Genomic DNA, 12,168 nt, shown 5'->3' on the forward strand with positions numbered 1-12,168 from the left:
CTATTCTGGAGGTGAAATCCAGGGGGGCTAATGACCATCTTTCTATATCTTTTTTAATTTGTGTGTTTAGGGGCTGGTAATTTGCTTCATACAATTTTGTTAAGTCCTTAGTCAGCCTTACTCCCAGATATTTTATGGACTTCATGTTCCAATTTAAATTGTAGTTTTCTTTTATTTCTCTTGGGGGGGTATAGTTATATGTAAGTATCTGTGTTTTTCCTATATTTAGTTTGTATCCCGAATGTTGACCATAGGTTTCAATAAGGTCCATTAGTCTAGGGAGGCTCAGACTGGGGTTTTTTAAGTAAATTAAGACATCATCCGCGTATAATGCTATCTTATGCTCCGTTTCTTTTATATTAATACCTGTTATATTGGGGTCTTCCCTAATTGCTTGGGCTAGCGGTTCAATGAAAATCGCGAACAGGGCGGGGCTACATGGACAACCTTGGCGTGTACCGCGTTCTAGGGCGATCGGATTTGTTAACCGACCGTTTACTTTTATTCTCGCTGTGGGTCTTGTATAGTGTTTTAAAACACCTAATTGCATCTTCCTTGAATCCTAACCTTTCTAGTACCAAGAATAAATAGTCCCAGCTCACACAATCAAACGCTTTTTCCGCGTCCAGACTTAATAAGGCCGAATAAACGTTGGTTTGTTTAATCTGATTCATAATATGTAGTGTTCGTCTTAAGTTATCCTGAGTTTGGCGACCAGATATAAATCCAGTTTGGTCCGTGCTCATTAGGTCTGGCAAAAACTGTTCTAATCTTTTTGTGATAATGGAGGCGTACAGCTTATAATCCAAATTAAGGATCGATATTGGTCTAAACGAACTACATAATTCCTTATCTTTACCCTCCTTGGGAAGTACGGTTATAGTCGCCTCCCTCCAGGAGGGAGGGGGGATGCCCTCTCTAAGAGTGTAGTTAAATGAGGCCACCAGCAATGGCATGATCTCCTGGCGAAAAGCTTTGTACCATTCTGCTGGAAGGCCGTCACTACCTGGCGATTTGTTAGTTTTAAGATTAGATATTGTCCTGTCCAACTCCTCTATAGTTATTTCTGCAGTCATAATTTTGTTCTGCATTTTGCCAATTGAGGGCAGGTCAAGAGATCTCAGGAATGCAATAGTGGCTTCACTATCTATTTGTGCTGGTTGTGTATATAGGTTTTTGTAGTATGATTCAAAGGCCTTCTCTATATCTCCCAAATTACTGGACACTACTCCAGTTAAGGGATCTTTAATCTTATTAATTGTATTTTGTGTCAGTTGCTTTCGCAACCTTCTGGCCAATAATCTAGTAGCCTTTGGGCCTGATTCATAATATGTTTGACGTAAAAATCTAGATTTTTTCTCAATGTCATCTTTATAGACTTCGTCAATCAATTTTCTTGTTTCCCTAATTTGCTGTAGCAGCTGACTAGTTGGAGTATTTTTATGCTGTTGCTCTATAGATGTCAATTTTTGGGTTAGATCCTGATATTTGCGTTCTTTCGTCTTCTTCAGTGTTGCTGTGATGGCAATCATTTTCCCCCTTAGCACAGCTTTTGCGGCATCCCAAACAATCACTGGATTAACCTCACCATTGTCATTAATCTCTATATATGTTTTTAATTCGGTCCTAATACTTTCAACAATTGTTTTGTTGTTCAATATTCCTGTGTTAAGCCTCCATAGTGTGTTCCTTGGCCTACTATCCAAGTGTAAAGTCATATAGACTGCAGAGTGGTCTGATATGTCAGTAGTTCCCAAAGTACAATCCATTATCCTATGTCTATCACCTCTAAACATAAAAAGATAGTCAATTCTTGAATAAACAGAGTGAGGAACAGAATAGTGGGTGTAGTCTCTCTCAGATGGGTGGAGATCTCGCCATACATCAAACATTCCTAAGTCTGTGAGTGAAGCATTCATTATTTTTGTCTGTGGAGTCCTGTTCACCCTATGGCTTGTAGTGTCCAGCTCACGACTAAGAATAGTATTAAAATCTCCCCCACAGATTAGTATCCCCTCAGACTCCGCTGCTATCAGACCAAATATGAATTTATAGAAACCTTTGTTGCTCCCCGGCGGGGCATATACATTCAGCAGCGTAACCAAGTTGCCCTCTAATTTGCATTTTATCATGACATAGCGTCCTTCCTTATCATTAGTTTCCGTCATAAGTTCAAAATTTAATGAGTTAGGAATTAGTATAGAAACACCTCGTTTATGACCCGATCTAAACGAGCTATAGAACGTATTCCTATATCCATATTTCTTGAGTTTCTCGTGCTCCATCTGAGAGATGAGTTTCTTGCAAAAAGATAATTTGAGCTTTTTCACGTTTCAATTTGGTTATGACTTTGCTCCGTTTAACTGGGTTAACCAGACCATTTACATTTATAGATACCACTTAAAGTTTCTACTCATCTGTGCTTTAACAACTTAAACCTGACACTGTCAACCCGGAATTCACACATTACTAAACATGAACAGTTAGACATATACACATAGAGAACAGGTGTAACATTAACAAAAACAATACTTGGCTTCCAAAAACAGACGTTCGCTGGCCATCCCATGGCTTAGGTCCCGTTGGGGATGGGGGAATAGACTCCACTCAAGTGCAGGCCCCCGCGGAAAAAAAGGAGCTATAAAAAAAAAAAAAAAAAGTGTCTAGTCTACCAGCGTGCCTGAGTGACTCTCGTCGGTCTTTCAATAATCAAGTGGAGTCTGTTAAACTATAAAAAATGGAGACTAATAGTCATCCAGTCATTTAGGTCAAGGGGCTATTCAGCGTTCACGTGAATAGCTTACAGCTAGTCCGCATTAGATCCAACAAAAACTCGGAACGTCTAGCGTTAAGCGAGTCAAAACAACACAATACAGCCCATAGTCCGCGACATATTCGGGCAGTTCACTCACATCACGTTGACTTAACTCACCAGTCTTATTATCTCACCAGTCTTATTATGCTATGTATTTCTCACCCTGAGATTTATTTGCTGGTGGTACATTGAAAGTCCTGCAGTCTGTTCTTTGCTCGTTGGGTTATTCCTCTCTCCCTCTCGCTCGCATCTCCCGGGTGTCTCTCCTTCCTTCCAGCGCGCTGCCACGGTTGTCCTCGCTGTAGTCGCTCGTCCTGGTCTGTTCTAGCAGCGCGGGGGGCTGGCTCCTCCACAGCGACTCCTCTCTTCTTCAGATCCTGTGCGGCTTCCTCGGCGCTGTCATATGTACGTGTGCCGGAGTCCCAGTGGATTCGGATCTTAGCGAGGGGTGTCTGGAACCGAATCCCGTTTACTTTCAGTGCCCTTTTGATGCCACCATATTCTCTTCTCCTCTGCATCACCGCCGTCGCATAGTCATGGTCAAACGACAAGCGTTTGCCCTCGATCTCGATCTTCTTCTGCCAGGCTTTACCGATGACCATCTCTTTGGTAGTGAATTGGAGGAAGTTTATTATAATCGACCTAGGTGGTGCATCGGGTCCTGGCTTTTGAGCCAATGCTCTGTGGGCCCGCTGGATCTGCAGGTCGGTATCTGTCGGTAGTGAGAGCTCAGCTCTTAGCAGCTTATAAATAAACTCCGGGAGAGTCTTTCTCCGTTCCCTCCGGTACGTTATAGATGCGCATATTTGTTCTTCTGGACCTCCCTTCCATGTCCGTTAGCGCTTCTTGCATGGCTCTCTGCTGTTCCAAAGACATGAGGAGTGTTTCCTTGACTGTCATATTCCATGTTTCTGTTTCTCCGATGCGTGCCTCTGCCTCGTGTATTCTGGTGCTTTGTGCTTTGGCCTGTAGTGCGTTAGCTCTCAGTTCTTGATTAATTTCCTTTTTAAAATCTTTGAGTTCTGTCATCAGTTCTGTCTTTAATTCTTCTTGCGTCGTTTTCAAGTCGTTCTTCAGTTCTGTCTTAAGGTCGCGTATCTCTCTGCTAATGTTGGCAAGTCCCTCTTGAATTGTTTCAGTCGTGTTTTCACCGCCGCCATCTTCACCCATGTTAGTTGATCTTACTTTGTCCATCTCGCCGTTTTCGTCGTCTTTCTCCTGTTTTTTACAATTCCTTCGACTCCTTCGACTCATAGTTTATGTCCTCTCACTTATTTCCGAGTATTTCATTATTGTTTGAGCTTTTCTTTTGAATTTGGAGAGGTTATCTCAATCGACCGTCGGGAGCTACAACTTCAAGCAGCCATCTCGTGTGCCTCTCCCTACGGAAGCCCTTATTCTGTATTTTATTTTATTTGTTTTACTAATAACTATTTTATTTAAAAAATTTTAACTGTTTTAACCATGTAGTGTAGCACTTTGGGATCCCAGTGAACAAAAAGTGCATTACAAATCCAATCTATTATTATTATTATTATGTGTGGCTGCCGCCCTGGCGGACATCTGTGCTCTACTGAGTGCATCTTTCTAGTCTAGAGAGAGAGCGCTGATTCCCCGTAGCTGAGCAGGGTTGCATTTTGTCAACACAAGTTGGAACCCTGGAGGAAGCGATATAAGGAAACGAATTGCTCCGCTAATCGCTCATGTTGACCCCGCCCCCAAGTCGCTCTCCGCTCGCTCACCGCTCACCTTGAATCGAGCGCTCCTCACTCCCCGCGCCACATCGCTCGGCAGATTTTTAATTCTTTTTGGAGCATGGTGTAAACGAGCTCAAACTACAACAGTCTACACCCCCTGGGCCCCTTAACAATTGTTTATATTGAGCCGCATTGTAATTGTACCCATTCTGCAATGTTAAATAACGTTGTTTATCCATTCACTAGCTCTATTAAGCGATGATAGCTAGCCTAGCCACAATGCTATGGTCGCTGCCATTAACGTTAGCATTGTAGCGGTGTCCACTTATAGTGCCTATAACCTTTACCGTTGGGCGCCAGACAGGTATAACCCCTGCCAATGAAGATAAAAATACCTTTTTGATTTGGTTAATTAGGCCTATAGCTCCGGCATAAGACTGTACCACATAAGACAAATAATAATAATAATTTTCATTAGACAAATAATATAATAATTTTCATTAGACAAATAATATAATAATTTGATTTATAGGTCTGGACTAATGGCCAAGATAATTACTAGGTGAGTTTGATAACAAAGAAACACTCAGGAGTCATGCCCAATTCAGTCAAAATGTCCATGTATTGGATATTAGTCAAAATCATAAGAAAAACTCTTAGAACACAAAACAATTCATTTACAGACCAGTTCGTTCACGCAGTTCAGTGCATTGGGTGAACCGGTATAGGCATTTGCCAATAGTTCCAAATGTCAAAGAGTTCGTGATGACCGCCACGCAACTGTGTGAATGAACGAAAAAATAGAAAGTCTCTAACGAAAATATGTGTGTGTGTGTGTGCGTGTGTGTGTGTGTGATTGCGAGAGTAGGGGAAAAAGAGGGGCGTTGGACTTGGGCTGGAGGGGGTAGAGAGAGAGATGTTTGGCTTGGGCTGAAGGGGTAGAGAGAGAGAGATAGAGGCGCGTTTGGCCTCGGCTATGTGTCGCCGTCGTTAGGAAGCTTGGAGAGGGGAATGTTTGAGTCGGAGACGCTTGCGTCACAGCCTCGGAACAGGAGCGCAACCAACAGTGCAGCGTGTACTTTACCGCACCGAAGTCCGCGTTGGGTGAAGATGACCAGGTCGTAGACGTCCGGACTATCCCCGTTTCTCATCCATCCCGTGTTAGGTAACGTTTACTGGCGCGTTTTCAACTTCTCTAACTCCGGTTCACGTTCTCCTGCTCCTCACATCGGCTGCACGTCTTCTTTCAGGTAAACAACATTCAAACTCGCCGCTCTCACTTCCGCGTCATGACTTCGCACGTCTGTCTCACGTCTCACCAGGCCAACCCCCCACCGTCTGACGTCTCACCTCTTATCCGCTATCAGATCCCAGATGAGCGCATCCGTAATTGACAGACATAAAGGGACAGGCGCACTTTTACCTGGCAGGTTAAAGCCGCTCTGTTACAGCATGTAAGCTAACGACAACAACAATGGCGTCAAAACTTTTTCTAACAGGATGTGAGTGACAAAGCCTGAACAGGATATCACAGGTTCACCCTTCTCATTGGTTGAAAATGGCCTTCATTGTACATCGCCATCTGTTGCTTTGGCATTGTACTACATGTATATTACATCAGTGTTAAACCACTGTGAGCGGCCTGGAGGGAGTGGATTGGAGCGGAGGAGAAGCGGTAGATGCAGTGTATTTTGTTAGCCGCCAGGTGGCGGGCAGACCTTAAATTCTAATCGCCAAAGAATAAATCTACAAGCCAGTGGCGCTGGGCGTGTAACTATTTTGTACCCTGCTTCTTAGCTTAACATAACAGACCGACAGTTTGGGGGAACTAATGGAATAACTGGGGATGTTGTTTGGTCCCGACAAGACAACTCTGAGGTCATGCTCAATGTCCAATCTGTTCCTCTGCTCTGTCTTCAGCTGGACCAGAGCTGAGAAGCCACTTTCACAAAGATAGGTAGTGCAAAAAAATATTATATATTTTTTTTAATATAATTGTTTTTCGATTAGTCGACTAATCGAAAAGATAATCGACAGATTAGTCGACTACCAAAATAGTCATTAGTTGCAGCCCTATCCACTACACATTTTATAGCTAATGACATAAATCCATTATCCAAAAAGCAGCCATTATTCCACAATGCCAGTCTTCAACAGATCATGCACACAAATTGTAATCTGTGTTCCATCCGTCGTTTACATTTTACTGTCATATTATGTTTTCTATGTTTTACCAGGACAACTTGAAGTCTCCCATAATGTCCTTCTCAAGTATTGTCCCAAGCGGTTACATTTAAGAGTATCCATCGTCGATGCAGGCACGCACAATGTGTTGGCCATCATGGATCATAATGAGAACCACAACACAAAGCGTGAAGCGGCACAAACGGCAGCGGGTAACTAAGTACTAAAAATAAGTTCACACAAAATACACAAGAAAAAACGATCCTCTTACCCAGAGAGTGCCATCTATCCATCCTGATGTTTTTGTGTTTTCGGCCATAGAAATGTCTGTAATGATCGGTATATGATTTCTGGCCTAGACATACAGTATCATAACGGACTCCATTTGTTTACATGATCACACTTGTGCTGCTAGAACAGGCATGAAATAATAATATAGCCTACAGATCAGAGACGACCTGATGGAGCGAGGCATGGAGTACGTCCAAAACCAAACCAGGAGGAGACCCTAAAAGCACACGGAGATTCAAAGGCTCATCGGAGGGATAATTCTTGTGATTGTCGTCGTCTGTGAAAGTATTTTCCACACTCAGCAAGACCAACTCCAGTTCTTCTAATGCTAGGCTAGTGCCTTGGTCAATGGCAATAGCAGGGAGTATGTAACTACCTACTAGGGCTGTCTTAAATACGTCGAAGCTTCGTTCGAAGGGCATGGGATTTGAATAAATTATTTTTTTCGAATCTAATTGATTTTTTAAAATAAATAATAATATATATTTTCTTTTTACCTGCAAAATATTGCGCCTCCAATGCAATGGACGCCATACACCTTATTAACTCCGCTTCTCTTTGTTAACTACAACAAGCACATGGAGATTCCTCATTAACTCCTCACTGTTGAATACAACTTGCTGCTTTTATAAAGCCTCAAATGACGGCTTACAATATTTCATAAAAGCAAAGTGTTTCGTTTGTCTAAGATTTAAAAAGGTTTAAACTTTACAGCACTGACAATTCTCTATAGTATTTTTTTGTTTTACCTGCGTTTGATAAGACACCCAGTCAGCAGCAGTGTCCCGACTCATACAAACATGTCTTAATAAAACGTGCTTAACACTTTGACTGCCCAAGTTTAATTCCTTATTAGTCCCTTGAATGCCCAAGGCCACTTCAATGTTAACGTTAATATCGCCTAATCTATGTTTTAAATTATGGCTATGTGTCTAATCTGCCCGTCGCATTATCAATGACCTATTTCCAGTCAACATTGTCGAAGCAGATTGTTTTTTTATCGGTTCATTTCCGTTTCATAGCATTTAGAAAACCCCTCGTTTTCACAGAGAAAAAAGAGGTTTCCATGATAATCGCCTTTTACTGGAATATTCTAGAACGTTGTCATTGTTCGGCCTATTTATGAATCGTTTTCAAATAAACGCTAGATTATCGATAGTATGTGTATGCATGCACGCTCGTGGCGCGCGCTGAAAAACAGCATTATCACATAATCACATAAAAGCTTATATATCCGTGAAAACGAGTCCGATTATCCTTAGACTTGTAACATAGATTCCTTACCTGAGATCAGATGGTATCCAAATGGATTATTCAAATTCCTGATCGCCATTCGAAAAAAAGATATTTTTATTGATTCACGGTGTATACAGTAAAACACATATTCCCCGCGGCTCCGAGAGTCCAGCATGAAGCTGGTAGATGCCGGCTGCGTGAGTGAGAAGTAAAATGTGGAGTGCAGTTTTTTTTTTTCTCATTCATTTGCATTGAGTTCAATCCAAAAGGGTGAATTACCACCTGGGAGACGATAGGGGGCGCTTTTTTCACATCTGAGCGCCTGGGGTGGCTGGATCTCCAACGGTAGACTTGGTTGATGAAATATGATTTCAGATCGCTAAAAAAATAAAAAATAAAAGAATACGAGAATTCTCGTGAGTGGGCATTCAACCCGCGGGGGGTAAACCCGAGAAATCTCGGGCGTGGCATGCAAAGTGTTAATTAAGTCGAATTCTGCCTTTGTCTCTATTAACTACATATAAATATTTATATAATTTTTGTTTTATAGACGAAGGTTGCAACATAATTATGTAATGTAATGTCATTGGCTGTGTAACGGAGAGCAGCCGCCCAGGCAGCGCAGCTCCCGACTCATTAATTTAATTAATTAATCCAATCCACTTTATTTGTAGAGCACATTTTAAAACAACAAAGTTGACCAAAGTGCTGTACAAGTTCCACAAAATAAATTATTTTTTTATTATAATATAAATTTTTTTTATCTTGAAGCTTCGAATTAAAAATCGAATCTCGGCCCCGAAGCTTCGAAGGCCAAAAAAGCTTCGAAGGTCAGCCCTAGTACCTACTGTACCTAGCATGCATGTATTTTATAGTTTGAGGAAATCCATGTGAACTAGGGGTGTAACGGTACACAGAAGCCACGGTTTGGTACTATTGGGGTCACGGTTCGGTAGGCTGGACAAGATATGCCTCCTAAAGTGTCTAAACAGAAGTACAGGAAGTACAGGCTACAGGCTTCCCGGTTCCGGTCAGCCCAGATCTGTTTGTAGTCCCCAGCTAAACAAAGAACGAAGCAGACGCTCGTAAATCTCGAACCAAGAAAAATGAGAGTCATCAGTGGACATTTGACAAAACAATTATAGCAACGTGTGAAGTGCACAATATTTCGGAGGCAGGTTCCAGGGGAAGTAACATACACCGGAAATTCTACCCCATAGACACTTTCGGCAGTAGTTCTTTACCAGGCTTCATCTCACAGAGATAAAACTGGGAACGAGGTTACGGTTCGGTACAACAGGAAAGAGATTATTATAATTATTAAATAGAATAATATTCTATAGGCTTCCCGTGGTAGTCAGTGATACTGGTGTAATTCTGTGTTCAGGCATCCACTGAGTAAATGAATTGTGCGTCTTTCCATTGGTTACCATTATTGGGCGAACAAGAAAACTAAAGAAAACTGCAAAATTGTAATGACCCTGTTACAAACATTTAATTAATTCATCATGGTTTTGTTTTAGGGACACATAGGCTGTAGTAAACGGGAGGGGAGGAGGGGAGAGCCGAATGCAGAGTGCGCGTTGTTAATTCTGTCCGCTTGTCATCGTGCCTAAGCTTCAACGTTTTATTCGTCATCTACATTTGGCAATAATACAAGTTTAATATTCAACGTTAAAGTCAATGTAAGCCAGTGTAAAGTAAAGTAAAGATATTGAGCATAGATTTGTCAAATGTGCAACCCTACTTTCACCTAGTGGTATGAGACGTATTCTTCGTATGGCTGCGCGTACCGCACCGCGACGCCCGTACCGTACATTCGCGGGACGAATACACGTACCGTTACACCCCTAATGTGAACACAAACATGCAAGCCCCCCCCCCCCCATAGACCTCCCATGTTTAAAAAAAAAACGAAGAACCGTGTTCCTCGTCGAAAAGTACACGCAACGTCCATAACCACCTGCCTATCAGAGGGATAGCATTTCCTTTTTCCTTCAGCTCAAGGCTGCTAGTGCCCCTGGGAGTCTGTGGAAACCTGCATGGGCTTGAACAGTGACGCAGAGCTCGCTCCATTTTCGCTGGGCACGTTAACTCACTCTTGCTGATTTCTCCGAAGTTGCCTACTGCAGCTTTAAAAAGAGAAATTGTGACTTTAAAAGGGTAAACATTTTCTTTTCTTGCTGGAACAGTACATAGCCATTTTGTTCCAAAGCGCTGCCTGTAGGAGGGGGGGGGGGGGGGGTACTCACCCGTCTGGACTCCATTCCTCTGTAACGTTCCCGACTCAGGACAGCCTGGTAACACTGAGGGGAGGAGGGGGCTCCGGTTCGTTGGTGCCATTTGGATCGATTGGGGCCATTTTCCGGTCACGCCGCAAGGTCCGTGTGTCAGCTGGTGCTTCTTGCAGGCCTCCATCTGAGTGAAGGACCTCAGACACATGTAGCAGTGGTACAACGTCCCCTCAGGGGCGCTCAGTCTGGGCCACTTGTGTTCCGTTGGCTTTACCTCCTCCGCTTTTCTCTTCCGAGTCGCTGTTTTGGGGGTTCCGTCTGGAAGAACAAGAATACATACCGGTACAAAATGTGGAAAAACAAAAAGACTCACTGGACAATTTGTCTTGTGAAGACATTACAACTTGTCCACAGTACGACAGACATATATATATATTAGGGGTGTAACGATGCATCGATTAATCAAAATGCATCGATTCTAATGTGACGATTCAACTGCATCGATTTGAAAATGTTAGAATCGATAATAAAAATTTATCAAAATAGAAAAAAATAAATAAAATGTATTTCTTATGTTTTTCTTTGTTGTGTGTATTGTTTTTATTGACCTATAGTCCATTCATGCTGAGTGAATCAGTTCCCCCAGCCACATTTGTGTATTCAACATTTTTGGGGGAATTAACTGATAGAAAATTAATCGAACTCGAATCGTGGTCAAATGAAGAGATTTCATGATGCATTGAATCGTTGCCTGAATAATCGTAATCGAAATTAATCGTTGTGAGGTTGCATCGTTACTCCCCTAATATATTTATATAGCCCTGCTGAATGACAAGAAGAGGGCTTTAAACGCAGGTAACAGAGAGGAGGTGAAAAGAGTTCAGGGGCTGCTGAAAACCAACCTCAGCGTACTGCGAAGATGGCTCAACAGGTGTGTATGTTTGCGTTTTCAATTATAATAAATAAATCACTCACCCCCTCCTACTTGTAGAGCAATGAAATCCTCCTCTCTTCCATGGTGGCAGGTGGCAAAACAGTCAATCACTCGGTCATAAAACACTCTGCGGTCCTTTAGTTCATGAAGCACAGACGCTTCCATCGACATTTTCGTCAAATGTGCGAGTCTCTCTTGTCCACAGCTATTGCGTAGATAGGTTTTGATGCGTTTCAGACAGGAGAATGGCCTTCCAGCTGATGTACTTGTAACAGGAATGGTGAGCACCAGTTTCAGGAGTTTGCATAACTCAGGTAAGATGGTGACCAGGTCGTCTTTAATAAGTGATTGCAGCAGCTCACGTGGTGGTTTGTGGAAGGAGGCATCAGCATAGACGACCTGTAACTCGTTTTTGATCTGCTCGTCAAAAAAAGGGCAGGCCTTGAGCAGCTGTGTGAAATCCCTGGCAGGAAACTCCTGGAAGTACGCGGGGAATAGGCTGTGGTCCAGGAGACGGAAAAAGCAGAGGCTCTTCATGTCTGCAAATCTCTCTCCCATGTGAAGTGTGATTCCATCGATCAGTTCATAGTACAGTCGCCTGTAATGGTACTGGAGGCCTGGGTCGTTGTCAGCGTGATGATGGTCTCTTTTCAGTCTTTGGTCTTCACATCCTACTGTCTGGACAGTGTTGTAATATATGGTTTGGAACTTTGTGGTACTTCTTATTGCCTTCAAAGCATTTTGTGTATCCTCCACTCGTACACAGGCATTCCTCAT

At 42.5% G+C, this 12,168-nt stretch overlaps 1 protein-coding gene across 1 annotated transcript in view; it reads right to left on the bottom strand.

The window, feature by feature from the left end:
* LOC311228217 (uncharacterized protein) overlaps positions 1 to 12,168 on the bottom strand; it is a gene marked incomplete at its 5' end in the record, with an annotated part of 45,332 nt that extends 33,164 nt beyond the window's left edge. Inside the window, 2 exons of the mRNA XM_084314128.1 lie at positions 10,476 to 10,775; positions 11,433 to 12,168. Of these exons, the coding sequence (XP_084170254.1) occupies positions 10,476 to 10,775; positions 11,433 to 12,168 (1,036 nt within the window). The remainder of the gene's footprint in view (positions 1 to 10,475; positions 10,776 to 11,432) is intronic.

The sequence above is a fragment of the Notolepis coatsorum genome, assembly GCF_963971535.1.
Source record: "Notolepis coatsorum genome assembly, chromosome: 5".
Taxonomy (NCBI): domain Eukaryota; kingdom Metazoa; phylum Chordata; class Actinopteri; order Aulopiformes; family Paralepididae; genus Notolepis; species Notolepis coatsorum.